The 16,104-nt window shown below is 47.5% G+C and overlaps 1 protein-coding gene across 1 annotated transcript in view; it reads right to left on the bottom strand.

The window, feature by feature from the left end:
- The window catches only part of TRRAP (transformation/transcription domain associated protein), an 885,394-nt gene that overhangs the window by 269,512 nt on the left and 599,778 nt on the right, over nt 1–16,104 (bottom strand). The window contains exon 48 of the mRNA XM_078664902.1: nt 3,224–3,345. Coding sequence (XP_078521028.1) covers nt 3,224–3,345 — 122 coding nt within the window. The remainder of the gene's footprint in view (nt 1–3,223; nt 3,346–16,104) is intronic.

The raw sequence follows: 16,104 nt of genomic DNA, 5'->3' as shown, positions 1-16,104 counted from the left end.
CCTTCTTGGGTACCATAAAGTAGTGGGAGTAGCAACCACAACCTACTTCTGGCCCAGGAACGCGCTCGATGGCCCCCTAGGCCAAGAGGGCCGTAACTTCCTCCTGCAGAAGTCGCAAATGATCCCCCGATACACGGTGGTTATGCGGTGGCATGGCTGGAGGAGTCGCCTCGAAGGGGAGGAAGTAGCCCCTTCGGACGATCTGCAGCACCCACCTGACCGAAGTGACGGTGCACCAGTGGAGGAGGTGATGGCGAACCCTGCCCCCCACTGGCGTCACATGGACCTGAAAGCACGGACTAGGAGGGTTTTGAGGCGGATGCTGCGGGGGAAGGTGTGGACTGACCTCGCTGTTGTCCCCGACCGCCGGGACGGCGGTTCCCACGGCCGCCACCGCGTTGGGTATTACCCTGCGGAGCGTGGCTGGCAGCACGTGTGGGTACACCCCTTAAGTGGCCCCGAAAGGAATGAAAGGCAGCCGATTGCTGGCGCGGAGCCGAGAGGCCCAAGGACTTGGCCGTAGCCCTGGAGTCCTTAAAGCGCTCAAGCGCATGGTCTGCCTTGTCGCCAAAGAGACGACGGCCATCGAATGGCATGTCCATCAAGGTGTTCTGGACATCGGCAGAAAAGTTGGCGGACTTCAACCAGGCGTGGCGTCTGACCGCCACCGTCGTTGCCATCGCTCTACCCAGTGAGTCGGTGGTATCCAGCCCACACCGTATGGAATATTTGGCTGCATCCCGGCCCTCCACAAGGGCTTGGCCGAGTTTGGCCCGTACCTCCAACGGAACACTCTGGCAGCACGTCCGCGACCATATCCCACAGAGAGTGGGTGTAGCGGCCCAAGAGGCATGCGGTGTTGGAAGACCGCAGTCCCAAACTTAGGGACGAGAAGATCTTTTTGCCGTACTGCTCGTACCTCTTGGATTCCCTGTCCGGCGGTGCCGACGGGAATGCGGTCTGGGAATTAGAGGCCTGGATGACCAGGCTGTCGGGGGTAAGGTTGGTGGACAGGAAACATGGGTCGCCCGGGGCGGGGCGGTGGTGTCTGGCCACGTTCCTATCTACGGGCGAACCCGTAGCGGGCTTGGACCAAGTGCCCAGAAGAACGTCGGTCAAGGCCTCATTAAAGGGCAGCAGAGGCTCGGCCGAGCTTGACTGCGGTTTAAGGACCTCAGTGAGGAGATTAGTCCTCACGGCCGCGACGGGGTGCTCAAGGCCCAAGGCCTTGGCAGCCCTCATCAACACCACGCTGTAGGTAGCCCCCTCCTCCGAAGCCACGGTAGGAGGGGAGACAAAACCAGTGACTGGAGAGGTGTCCAGGCCACTGGCCTCCCCAAGGTCTCCTGCCCATTCCTCATGAGACTGACACTCCCTGGTCAGAGGGTCCTCAGACCCCTCCCAATCCTCTTCATCACCCACCTCCTGAAACTCAGGGTTCTCAACTAATGGGGCCTGTTCATAGAAGTGAAACTCCTTGAACGACGTCTGGAGCGCCGCCCATCGGGGACGTCCCGATGTCGAAACAGGAATGAAAGGGGCATCGGGGACGGCGCCGCCCGAGGACGGCGCCGGAGGCGTCACCTGATGGTCCGACGCCAGGGAGGTCGTAAGGTCCACCGGCGACGATCCAGATCCCGAAGAAGGTCTAGCGGCGTCCCGCGGCGCCGGGCCCGAAGGCGGCGGCGGCGTCGGGGCCGAAGCACCCAACGGCGTCGGGGCCGAAACCCCCGACCCGCTAGGGGTCCCAGACGGGTCCGCTGGGCCCCGAGGCGCCGCGGAGCCCGTCGGGGGAGAGAGTTTCCTCATGGCCATGAGGAAGCGCTCGATCTCCTCCGGCGTCGCGTTGAGCCCAGGAACCGGAGGGTGTGGGGCTGAACGCGGCGCCCGTGACTCCGACGGAGCCGTGTGGGCGGTGTCACCCGAACCCACGGCCGCATTGCGCGAGCGTCGGGGGGGGGAGTCCGCAGGGCGATGACGCCTCTTGGACTTCTTGTGCTTCTTACCTGACGACGACTTCGACCCGGAGGAGTGCGGCCTACTCTCGGAGCTGTGGTGGCTCCGAGCCCGCGACCTGTCTCTCGCCTGCGGGACCGCTCCCGCCTGGCTTTCGAAGAGAGGGCCCGGCAGTCGGAGCAGGCCTTGTCGTCGTGATCGACGCCTAGACAAGTTAAACACAGGTGGTGAGGATCCGTGACCGACATCAGGCGGTCGCAATCCTCGCAGTGCTTAAAGCCGGGCATCCCTACGGCACCAATCGGAGTCGAAAGACTTCGAAAAATGAGCAAAAATCGATCAAAAGTTAGTCAAAAATTGACTAGGGTTACTGCTTTTTCCAGATCTGCGCTTGCTGGCGCGGAAAAAAGAAGAACCGACGTCAGCACGCGGAGGCGGCGTCTAAGTACTCCGACGACGTCATCACGGCGCCCACGACGCCGACGACGGACGCGGAGCCGCAGACGACGCCTACCAACGCGCAAGGGTACTGCTACGCAAAAGTTTCCGGATCCAGTCTGACGCCTGGGGATATTCTAAGGTAAGGAATCTAATACTAACGTGTCTCTTTCAGATAAAAGAAATTTCGGGACGTTCGGACACTCCTTTGTAGAAATGGACTGTCATCTCCTCCTTTCCATCACCCTTTAATGGTGAAGACGTTTCAAGCCAAGGAAAGGATTGTTTTCTACAGGTTTCAAGGAATCTCTCATATAACTTGCATTTTCTATACACAGATCATGCTTTGAAACTCAATTAAATGCTACCTTTTTCGTGAAAGGCTGACAAAAATACTGACAGACGTTCCTCTTTAATGGGAAAGCTGTTGTGAGTGGTGCAAGTAGAGTACTGGATCAACAACCACATTCTTGGAGCACAGCATCTATGTAAATCATCATCAACACAATATATAACCTAATTGGAAGTATTTTGTAGGCATTATAAAAGAATAATGTCCCTCACTTCAATCAATCGAAGAAATACGCCTTTAGACAGAAACATCAAAACAAGGCTTAAAGTGCAGATTAATTTAAACTTTTTTGCATTCATCCTATCATTTTCCACACAACATCTTGCCATTCAACTGTGAAACCTTAGGAAAACTTGGAAGCACTTTCCATTGAGACACTTATTATACCTTAGATAAGTCAAAGGAGAAATAGGATTACTTATAAAACTCATACATTTAGCTAATCAACTGTGGTTGCAGAGTAACTGCTATAATTACCTGTAGACATAGTTAACAAGGTCCAAAAACTGAGCATTTAATTCAAGGTCCTCTGGAAAATTCTTTTCAATATAGGTCATCATTTTTACTAGTAAAATAGACTTCTCACGGAGCGTAGGTACCTGCACAAAGGAAAATGACTAGATTAATTTAACAGTTCATCGCTAATGAAATAAGAAAAAAAATGCCATGGAAGTATTCTAAAACTATTTCAACAAGGGAAACTGTAGGAGCATTGGGGCGCTGCAGTAATAACTGTAACTAAAAACAAATCCTGCCATTTTTATTGAAATCGAAATGCCGTCAACTTTAAAAACACGGACCCTAAATGATTGTTGAGAATTTACTGTAACGAGCCATGCTGTTCTTGTGTTTATTGATACACTTGTTGATCACGATTTATTACCCTATAAAGAGAGCACCAAGCACGTTTATTTTGCACCAATTTCACTGCGTCGCTACGCGTCTCGAAACTGTTTTTCATAAACTCCTTAGAATACATTTTATTCACCATTTGGTTGTTTGCATCCACAGTATTGTTACTAGGGAGAAGTGAGTTTTTTGTTTTTTGTTATGTTGGTATTCTAGGCACTCTTTACAGAGTTTGGCTACAAACAAAGGACATAACACATATTCTTTAAGGAGAAACTAACACATGTAAAGCCAAAGCTTACCCCTTCATATTTCAGGCAAAATTCTGAAGTAATTTCAGAAGAGTGTTAGTGTGTCTATTTGTGTAAAAAAACAAAACATTTTGCACCAAGCACAACATTTGTAGGGGGTGACTGTCCTCAGGTGAAACACTGTCTCATGTTTACACACAAATCTTTCTTAAAAGAGAGATGGCACCCGGAGGACTGTTGCTCCTCTGACTGATTAGTTCTCCTCGGGTATGCAAAATAAATGAAACACATAAAGGAAATGTTTCGACCAACTAACAGCTACAAAAACCACTGATATTGTTTGTCCCTTACAGCACCAATCAACCCAACAGAAAGGAGGTGAGGGAAACATGCACTAATCAACATGACTAGGTGCAAACCCGAACAACAAAGATGAACCAAACCTAAACAACAAAGATACAGCATAAGTAAATTCATAGCAATACTAATATGTTGAGGTATTTAACATAATACCCCACATCACAAGAAGTCACAAATAATGCTTCTTGAATAAATGGGCAAACGCAAACTGACAGATCCAGACTGCTAGAAGTCTAAGCAACAACATCATTAAGCATTCAAAAGTTAAAACACCCAAATATACTCAATCGTAGATTTAAAATAAAAATATAATTTTATGCAATCAGTTTTTAGACCGTCTTATTCATAAAGCTATAAAAGAACCACATTTTGACACGGTACAGACATACTGGCACATACATCACAGCTTTTTGCAATCGCAAACGGTGCGATTTGCAAAAATCGGCCGTTTGCGATCGCAAAATTAGCTTTTGCGATGCATCAAGGGTCAAGGCCCTGGCAATTTGAGAATTCGCAATTAATTGTGAGTTCTCAAATTGCTATTGCATTTAAGTAATCGCATGCAAGTACCACTTTGAAGTAGCGATTTCGCTACTAGAGCTCGCAAATTACCATGAAGTTGAACTTCATGGTAATTTGCTATAACTTTGAAAAATGCACTAAAGTGCATTTTTCAAAGTTGTAGGTTACACACACACGTCCTTGGGACATTTGTGTGTGTGCAACATTGTGCGCAGATCAATTTCAGGGGTGCAACAGGGTGTCCTTTGACTAGGGGTGGGCGGAATTTGCGTAATCGCGCTACGCAAAGCTCCGCGAAATGGTAAAAAATCTCCGCGAGCATGCAAAAGTTCCGCGAACATGCGGAATTGCTTGTTCCACGTGTTCGCAATGCTTTTTTCCTGTTTGCGAACGCTGTTTGCATACTCGGGGAGAAATATATCATGAACACGCACATTAAAAGCGCGAACAAGCAAAAAATTCCACGAAGACGCAGAATGTGGAGTTTTCGGCAATTCCGCGTTCTCCGCGGAACGCGAAATTACTCAAATTCTGCGAGCAGAACGGAATTTACCGCCAAGGCCTACTTTTGACACCCTTGCACCCTTGAAATTGCATTCGCAATTTGTGAGGACCTATTGGTACTCGCAAATTGCGCATGCAATTTCCCATTCATTCCTATGGGCCTGTAGGCCCATAGGAATGAATGGGAAGCCATTCCTTTATTTGCGACTCGCAAATAAGAAAAGTGTAGGAATCGCTATTTTTACAGCGATTCCTCCATGCACAGGCTTTTGAAAGTCCTTAATTGCCATTTCTTAATAATCGCAATTAAGAAATCCTAGCTTGATGCATGTGCCTGAGAGTGAGTTCAGTGCAATTAAGACAGAATCTTTTGTCTTTAATTGATAGGTTTACTGATTCTCAACAAGCGGCAAATATGAATAATCTATCACAGATGGGTCTTTTTAATGCTGTTTCTTAATGCCCACAGAGCAATCAGGGGTTTCTTAGCAGCATCCCTTTGGAAACCTTAGTTTACCACTGATGTTCTAACACATACAATATTGATTCACTTGAAATGGATTACCAGGTTCCTACCTTTAGTTACTCACTTTAGGGGCTGGACACTCCAGGTGAACGCAATGGAGCAACTGAGGTGTAAAACAGGATGTGGGAGGGGTTAGAAACTAAGATACAGCTTGATACACTCACTACTGAGCACAACTACAACAAAAGCTAGAACAGGGCCTGAATGTCAAAGTTAAACTGAAGAGGAACCATCAAGTTACTTTAACACAATATAAGCCTACGGCTCAAGAGTTGTGGGTGTGAATTGGGTGCTGGTTCAAGGAATGCTACTAGAGACAGTTGGTGAACAACTGGTAAAGAGAATCAAGCAAGAGTATATTTGTGTCAGACAAAGGACAAACAAGCTATATACTTTCAGACATTCTTTCTGGTGGATACTCTACCTCTGGATTTATCACCTCTTGAATATACTCCAAGCAACATCCTGCATACAGAAATTTGAGATAGCACTCCTGTGCCAACAGGTGATGCCTCTGCTCTGACCCATCTCTGTGAACCACTCCGCGTCTGCTCTGACCCACCTCCGTGATCCACTTCAGATCACAGAGCTGTAATAAGGCGCCAACCTGGTACAATGTTGTCAGTTCCTCTTCCTTCTTTCCATAGCTTCAATGGTGGAGACAATACCAACAAGAGTGACGGAAGTAGCTAGGTCTCAAAATTTAAACTGAACTTTAATAAAAGTCATCTGACTACTCATAAGAACATGGAGGCAGGTGCTTTCAGTAAAGAATCTACAGGTAGACAGAGTACCCATCCAGCCTATTTGTTACCTAAAGTAAGCCACTTCTTCTGATGGATACATCTATCTGCAGATTCCTCAAGTCTTGAATCAATACACAAGCAGTACCTCGTAGGCAGTAGGTGTGAAAAGATGGCTAACCCATAAAGACCGTCAACACAGACCTGGCAAAATGAACATCTCTATAGATCTTGGAGTCAAGATATTAATGCTGAGTGTAAGTGTGGACAGAAAACCATGCTGCAGCACAGCAACTATCCAACATGGGAAATCCCTGATACAGTGCCTGAAGAGGTGGTAGTTGCCATGATAGACAGGCCCCTGATGCTCTCAAGAGTCTCTTCCTGGGTGAGGGCACGCACAGCAGATCTTGATTTAAAGGACAATCTAGTGGAAATGTGTCAGTTTCTAAATTGTCCTGTCCGCCTTGGAGCCATCGTAATCCAGGAAAAAATGGATAATTCACTGAAAAACAATGGGTCCTGTAAACATAAAAGCTAAAAACCCCATAAGGTTCAAGACTGTGCAGTTTCATCTCCTGTAAGTTTAAGTCTGTAAGACCAGCTAGTCCAGAAAACAAAGTGAAATGAAGATTAATAGACAATACCTGCAGCTCACTCACAAGTCTAGCCAATGGAATACAGATATAAATACAGTAACTATAGTAAAAAGTCACAAAGGACTTCTGTGCGTGCATTCAAAGCATGAGGTCAACAGGAAGGTAAGCACTATAAGGTCTCACCGAGACGTAAGAAATGGAGAAGGGGGATGCAAATTGACCAACTGCTTCAAAAAGTGCGTAATTATAATAGATTTAAACAGCAATCGCTGGTGTGGAAACAAGGAAGATATGACCAATACATTTTAAAAGTGCTCAAAGCAAAACTTTACCGGGTAAGAGACAGTACAAATAGTAATACATAAGATAAACGAGCCTCAAAGGGTGGAATCGATATCATCCTCCGCACACCAAGCAACACAACGGGAACACCCCTCAGAATAAAAAAAACAGTAAAAGGGCATCAAATACCTCTGCAGGAAGAGATTGCCCCACTTAATCTTTAGACATAAAGGTGGAGGCCGGGTCTCTCCCACTATGACAGGAGGTCAACAGTGAAATGAAAGAGCAAGTAAAAGTGACACCTGGAGCACATCCGAATACCACATCCTCTGTGCCAATCTTTAAGATTAATATTAATTACCTCTGCGTGCTCCTAACGCAGGTTGATCAGAATTGCATAAATTAGGATAGGAGGTAACCTGTAGAAGAGATGGAAGTTCCAACTCAAATAAAAAATGTCTCTTGGAGCTCACTGAAGCAAAAACTGCATGATGCAGAACTTTGGGCAGTGCTTATTCTTGCGAGTAGAAAAAAGATACACTGGAGAAGTGATTGTAGGAAAGTATCCCTTTTTGCATGGTTGCCCCCACTTTTTGCAAAACTGTTGATGTACTTTGAATGAGTGTGTCCTGGGTTCCTGCCAACCAGGTACTCAGAGCCTATGTTCTTTCCCTAAACTATACAGTTGCAAACCCCAATGGTCAACTCTCTGGCCAAACATAAGTCCCTTATAAAAGGTACCATAGGTACCGGGGGCATTGTGACCAGGGAAGGCCTCTAAGGGGAGCAGCACTTATTGTGCCACCCTTAGCGGCCCTGCACCTTTACACCCACACACACACACTGCCCTTGCAGGCTGCTTGTTTTGGTGCAAAACAAAGTGAAAATTCAACATAGCACACATCCCTGAGTGCCATGCCTACAATCCACTGCCCTGACATAGGCTATCGACCACACTAGCTGGGTTGTCTATCCCAGTGATTAGGGTACAGATGCATGAGCCCTGTACCCCTACAGTGTCTAAGTCAATTCTTAGACATTGTAAGTGCAGTAATGCCATAAAGCGTATATGGAACTGGGAGTTTATCATTTCGAACTCTACAGCACCATAATGGCCTCACTGGAAACTGGGAAGTTTGGTATCAAACTTCTCAGCACATTAAACCCGCACTGATGCCAGTGTGGGATTTAATGAAAAATGCACTCAGAGGGAATCTTAGAGATGCCCCCTGAAAAATTGACCTAAGTCTAGTGTCCTGCTCGCCAGCTGCCACCACCAGACATGTTTCTGGACCCCCGGGTCGAAAGCCTGCTGCTTTTGGGGTCTTGAAACAATGCACATTCTGGGACGAAGTGCCAGGCCTCCTCCCCAGGATGGGCAGGGTCCACGAAGGGGAAACTTCAAAGACTAGCCACCTTTGTGAGCAACCCCAGCCATTTGCTGCTCCCAGCAACTGGCCCCCACAGGTTCTGACCCCCACGTAGGGCGGTAGAATCGGCGAGAAAACCAAGTTAGGAGGAGAGGTATGCCCACCTATGCCAACCCCACCCCTCAGATGGGGGAGGCGAGCGCAACACTTAGTTCCTGCCATCTTGCAGATGGGGGGACCAAGCCAACCAGGGTGAGGTTTATTGCCCCCTTCCCACTGGAGGGTGGCATAATAGGGGGGGTGTATGCACCCCAAGGAAGGGACCCATTGGTTGCGACCTGTACCTACATCTAACACCCCTAAATCTAGTATTTAGGGACAACCCCAAACCTTGTCTCCTCAGACAAGGAGAGAGAAGAAGAATCAGTGCTGAACAAAGAAGAGGAGAACGCCCACTGACTCAGCCTGTGCCGTACTGGTCTGTCCCCACCTCGAATCAGCTCTAGCAAAATCCCAGCGTGTTCTGCAGCCAGCAGCCCCCAAGAACCCAGAGGACCTGCCCTGCCTTACCAAACCAAGACTTTGTCTCCGGTGAGCAACGGATTTGCTCGCCCACAGACTCTAGCTTCGACCAAATCCTCAAGTCTGCACCACTCTGCACCCAACACCCATGGCCCTAGTTCATGTGGCCCAACCCCGTGAGGAGGTCTCCCAGGAGAACCTGACGTGCGATCTAGTGATCTCTGACCAACCTCAAATCTCCAATTGACGCCTGCAGACCCTTTTGGGAGGATCCCCGCTGACCGCGACTGGAGCCGGTAAGAAAAACCTAATGCCTAAAGACAACCCTGCACCCACATCCCACGGCCTTGGTTGGCCCAACCGATGGTGCCTCAGCATCTGCAGGCATCACAACTTACCTCTCCAACCGGTGGTTGCCTCCAGAAGATCTTCGTCCCCGAGCCTGCAGTGTTTGTTGCAACCGGAGAATCCCCATTGAAATCAACAGGACACAGAAGCCAAACCAGCCGCCCCTGTGCCGCTGTGAATGCACCTTGTGTGCTCAACCGGATCCCCCTTTGCCCTGAGCCTAATACCAGGAGTGTTGCTCCTACATCCTTGTGGCCTGCTCGTGAGTAGCCACCAACCGGAGGCCCCCTACCCCCATTGGATCATATTGGGCCTCAGCACTCTGCACCCAGCCGCCCTAATGCCGCTGAGGGGGCTTTGAAAGTGCATTCTCGACGCTGGGGGTACCCTGGTTCTAACCCAGAAACCCAACTCCCACAACCAAGTACTTACCTGTAAACCGATAACTCCATTTCCTCTCGTAGGATTGCATTGATTGCTTTTCTTTGAAAATTGTTCCAAGTGTGGAGTTGGTTTGTATGAAACACTAAGAAACTGCAAATGTACGAAACCTGATTTACTTACATTTTCTCTAGAAAGTGTCACAGTGTGATATGTAGGCATATCACAGTAGAAAAATAAACTTTAAAAGTAATCTTCAAAGTAATCAAAAGCAATCTAACAGTAATTTCAACTGTATTCAAAGTATTTACAAACCTGTAACAAAGTAATTTTCATTTAGCTTGCTTGTATTCTTCAACCTGGCTTGAAAAGTACCATTCACACTTACCTGTGCCAGGCTTGCTTGGCTCTAGAAAATAAATATAACGAAATAATAATTTTTATAATAACAAATTGGTCTGAGTTCAGTTTTTGAGTGTGTGACATCATTTGCTGCCCGAGTGTGCATAATAAATGCTTAACACTACCCTCTGATAAAGCCTTACTGCTCGCCCACACTAACAAATAGAGAGTAAGGTATTATCTACTTTTACCTCTGCCTATCTTTGGGTTCCAGTGGACTATGTGCACTCTATACCCTACTTTGGTATTGTATACAGAGCCAGCTTACTACATTGATCCAGAGGGTGAAGAAAGATTGGACTACCATCACATGAAGGTCCATGTGAGCCACATCCACCTAGGCATCGTGAGCCTGACCTGTCTCAGTGCGTCCAGACACCGGGGGTGTGAACCCACACCCCCTTGTTTGTTGGTCATATTATCCATTCAAGCAAACACAAGGAGATGGACGGAGCACTGGAGCTTTTCAAACACTCACCCCCAGTCACAGATCTGGGTTAATTCCATCATCGCTCTTTAGCTCACTTCGACACACCAGTTCAGATCCAGCTATATGCAAATCAGTCTTGACCCTGTGCCTCATGGGAACAGTTCAGCCCGAACTGCCAAGCCAGGTCTTCCCTGGACCGGAAACAAGCATCCTGGGACCGACTTTGGGGTAACACCCCTCCTCAGCCAGGCTAGCATGAATCCAGTCGCAAAGTGAGCAAGGGACCAACGTCTGGGCATACCCTGCCAACCTACGGCGAACAAAGCAAATACAAGGAGATGATGGACGGAGCGTCTAGGCCAGAGTAGAGGATCTGATTCACCATGTCTTGGCCAACACACACAAAGTTCACACAAAGGTGGCTGGGAAGATACAGAAGACCATTTCAGCTATTTTGCACAAGGAGTGAGAATAACAAGAAAGAAGGAAAGTTGCATTTGTGAAATGAAGGACAATGTTCCCCAAGGTGAATACAGGCCAACAGGACCTTAGGGGGCGTTTTTTGAGATCGCTCAATGAGGAGATTGCACCCCAGTCTCTTAGATAGTCACTTTCTTGTTCCGGGTGATCTAAACCTTCATGTGGATAAACCTATGGAGTTGGAGGTCTTTTCTGTGACTTAAGACTCTCTCAGCTCTTAACCTTGTTCCCTTTGTGTTTCATCCTATGCACAGGTGGGGTCATACCCTTGACCACGTGTTCTCGAATGTGGAGCTGGAGGTTGATCTGCCTCTACCCCTGGTTTGGTCGGACCACTTTCTAATCAGTTTTAGATGGCCACTCTCTTTGAAAAATGGCCATAAACACGCTAATGGGGTGCAAAGTAAACAGAGCTTCTCACAGAATTTCCCAGAAGGCTCTGGGGGACGCCCATGAATCGTCTTCCCCTCTTCTATCAGGTAACCCAGAAGGGGACACACTTCAGTTAGAAGCTTGGGTGAGGCAGAGCATTCATGAGCTTGCCCCTTTGACAATACGTACGACTAAGAAAGCTAGGCTCTCGGTCCCCTGGTTCAATGAACTCTAGAAAACTAGTAAAAGAGCCTGTATGTGTTTGGAAAGGAAGTGGCAGCAAAACTATAGTTTGGAGGACAAGCTTGAATACAAGTTGGCCTTGAAGGCCTACTATACGAAAGTCAAGGAAACTAAAAAGCTATCTGGAAGATAAAATTGAGGCATCCATACTAATATCATAAAGAGAGAGCCCAAACCTTTGAGGCGGGTAATCTCAGTAACCACAGCACCAATCACAACACCCAATACAGCGTTGGAAAGAGCAGTTGCAGCAGCAGGACATAGGCTATGCAGACGGCCACCATATTTTTTTTATTTTTTTTGTTGCAGAGTTTTATATAGCGCAAACTTGACCCGCACTGAATCAGGTATCAGAGCGATTTACGTAGCACCAGTTATGTTACATGAGGACACGCATTCATTTTTGTTAGGCGCGGGGAGATTAAGTGATTTGCCCAGAATCACAGGATGTTTGGCGTTGTTACCAAGACTCGAACCCAGATCCCCAGGTCTGAGGTCGAGCGCCTTAGCCGTTAGGCCAACTCCTCTATACATTTAAAAGGTAAAAGAACCGTGCCAGCAAAGTAGTCCCTTGTGGGCGTGTCTGCGTTGTGCTGTGGGCGTGGGGAGTGACTAACGCTCAGGGCGTGTAGTACGGCCATCACATCGTGGGCTGTGGGTGTGTGCTGGGGGCGTGTGTCCGCCCTTCATGCCATGTGAGTCGTATATACAAGCGCCAATTACGTTGCTGCGCAGCATCAAGGGGCATGCTGGGGGCGTGAGAAACGCTGGGGATGTGTGTCCGGCCTTCATGCCATGTGAACGCAATTGCGCCGCATCAAGGGGCACCCTGAGGCCGTGAGAAACGCTGGGGGCGTGTGCTACGTTCCGCCCTTCATGCCATGTGGGTCGTACATTAATCAGAAGATCGTCTGCTGTGGCTGGGGGCATGACAAACGCGTTCACCTGGAGGCCTGGTAAGTAACGTTACTGCAGCCTCTTCTGCCGCTGTTACTGAACTCTCTCATTCAACGAAATTACACGCGCCTGCTACCATCAACCAGGGCTCTAGCCGGGCTCAGGCGGCGGATCACTACACCAGTTACAGGCGCCTGCTAACATCAACCAGGGCTGCAGCTGGGCTTTCTCCGTCCCTATTCTAATGAAACAAAAAATGTTGTCTACCGCGAGATTTTAAAATAAATTGCTCTTGCCAAATACACACATTACACACATTCTATTTCATACCCGGACAACGTCGGGACGGGCTGCTAGTACTACAATAAAGGAAGGAGAAATTTAAAATCGGTAAAGCTTTCTCCACTCAGGCACCCATTATCAGGGATCTACCGCCATCAATAGAATGGACTAACCATTTGGCGGTTTTCTTTCATCGAAAAATCGTGACTATACAGAATTCCTTCTCAAAGGTACCTTCAGACGACCACTCGGACTGGTTAGTCCCAGCTGTGGAGCAGCCCACCGGAGATACCCCCCGCTCTCATGCAAATATCTCTCCTGCCGCAAGAAGTTTCCCTGGATATTATTAAGTCGGGCTCTCCCGCTGATCCCTGTCCAGAAAAACTGTTGGCCTTGGTGGATACGTCCTTTAATCCTGTGGTTAATAAGGTTCTTAATACCTCTCTGTTAGCTGGCTGTATGCCTTCATTTGGAAACATGTGAAAATCCTTCCGCTACAAAAAAAACCTTCAGCGGACCCTAATATTCCAGCTAACTACATGCCCATATCTCTACAACCGGCCCTCTCTAAAGTATTGGAAAAATATCTTAAAACAGTAATCTTGGACTATGTGGAAAAAAATAACCTTTTCCATATGTCAGTCAGGCTTCAGAGCTAATCATAGAACAGAAACGGCATTGTTGGTGGTCCCGGAACACATCAAAGAGAACTTAGATCGGAGGTAGCCCTATTCTAGTATTATTAGACCTGTCGGCAACCTTTGATACGGTTCCACATGACAGGCTCCTGGATAGGATTTAGAAGTTTGGAATCAGCGGCTTTGCGTTATAGTGGTTGGCCTCCTTACTTGAGCACAAAAGTTAGGAAGTTTGGACCCCTCCCTTTGTGGCCACCGTCCCGTTTGAAAGTGGGGGTCTCACAGCGCTCAGTATTGAGCCCCACTCTTTTCAATCTGTATATGTCCCCTCTGGAACCATTAGCAGAAGCATGCAGGACTAAAATAATTTCATACACTGACGATACCCAGTTGCTTTTTACCTGTGAAAAAGGGGGTAGACTTTGAGGGTGAGAAGTTCAGAATATACATCTCCAGTTTGTCCAATTGGCTGAGGAGGAATCAATTGAAATGTAATCCTGAGAAATCGAAGATTATGTTTTTTGGCTCACCTCCCTTGGAAGAGTGGAGACTCTCGTGGCCTGGGGATATGTCACCACCCTCTGCTCAAACCACGGTAAAAAATCTGGTGATCTCTATCGATAGCGCTCTCTCGATTAGATCTCAAGTCCAGTCGTTCTTCCGTACCTGCTTTGGCCTACTTTGAATGTTGAGGAAATTTTGACCCCTGCTATCACCGAATACAAGGAAAACAGTGGTCTAGGAGCTGATCATCTCCGGACTGGACTATACAAAATTCTTGTACCTGGGCTTGTCGGAGTATCTTCTCAACTGCTTGCAGGTAACTCAAAATGCACAACAACAGGTGCTTATGCTTAATCCCAGGACTCATATGTCCCTTACACTGGCTTCCAGTGAAAATGAGAATTAGATTTAAGGCTCTGGTGCGGATTTTCAAAGCTCTACATGGCAGAGGTGCTTGCTATCTCAGAAAGAGAGTATGCCAGTATATGCCTTCCAGAATTCTGAGGTCTTCCTCGAAAGGCCTGTCCTCGGTTCCTAGGATACGCACAGCCCGATCTGGAGGAAGATCCTTAAGGTTCCTGTGAGCCCAAGCCTGAAACCTGCGCCCAGTGACCTTCAAGGCTGTCTTTAAGAAACATCTCAAAACCTGGTTTTTCTGTAACTAGGGGTACTTGGAAAGGTAGATGGAGACTATTAGCACCGGAAAACTCTTGCTGAGTAGCTGTGCGCTGTATAAATGCGCTCATTCATTCATTCAAGGTGGCCCGCTTTAGTGTTATAATCTGTGTGATAAACAATGTTACCCTTATGAGGTTTGAATTTGCCCCAAACAGCTATCCTAGAGAGCTAAAGTATTCACTATGAGGCAAAGGCCTGTAAGGAGTGACCTCCCTCCATTAGTCGCTGAGCCTTACATCTAGCTCTGACCAGAATGGACTAGTTTTCCTTAAATCCTGTAGCATATTCAGAACAGGTGATAGAAGGTGTTGGATCGGGGTCAACTGTGGATGAAGCTGGTGGTGGAAGTCTGATTAGGGGACGAGTGCGCTTCCTGTGGCCCATAAGTGCAAGACCGGTATTTGGAATGGAGATTAAAAGAGCTAGCATTACCTGGGTGAAGGACACAACTTGAGCAAGGAGTTCAGAACTCCGGTAGTGAAGGGGCTTAATAAACCATGCTCTGCAGCAGGGACTGAAGTGACTGAATGGAGCACATAACACTTGAAAGCGAGTGACGCCAATTAGTCAGAGTCCCTCTTGTTATGAATCATGGAAGATTTATCATTTACTTTCTAGGAGTCCCACTTCAAAAACGTACTGATTGAGAGCTAACCGAGGAGGACTGGTGCGAGAGCTGAAATGATGCAGCTTCCCACAGTGCTTTTCTCCTACCATGAAAAGCTTTTGCTTCCAGCTCCTTCTTGACCCTTGCATACATGCAGCTGCACTTCCCACATGACCTGGATCCCTGCCTGGGGACGAGAAACAAAATGGTTACTCATCAGTAGGAGCAGTTTTGCAACCTGAGGATATCTCTGGATTCACAGGCTGTGCATTTATTCCGCCCATGAGTGTGGGCATCATCGACTACCATTTGGTGGTAAGTTCATCCCCTGTCAGATGGTGCCCAGGAGGCTCTGGGCATAGTCGTCATCTTCAGATTATTTTTTTCCTCCTGGTGGCGGTTCTCTTCGGAACTTTCCTTGTTTTAAAGTGTTGCTCATCTCGTCTGTTTGCTTTTACCTCAGGCGGGTGGGTCACGTGTATTCAGAAAACCTTTTCAGGCTGCAAAACTACACCTACTTGTAAGAAACCATTTTGTTTTGCAGCATGAATCCTTTTGTGGATTCACG

Source organism: Lissotriton helveticus, chromosome 10, assembly GCF_964261635.1.
Source record: "Lissotriton helveticus chromosome 10, aLisHel1.1, whole genome shotgun sequence".
Lineage (NCBI taxonomy): Eukaryota > Metazoa > Chordata > Amphibia > Caudata > Salamandridae > Lissotriton > Lissotriton helveticus.
This window is presented reverse-complemented; position numbering and strand designations above follow the sequence as displayed.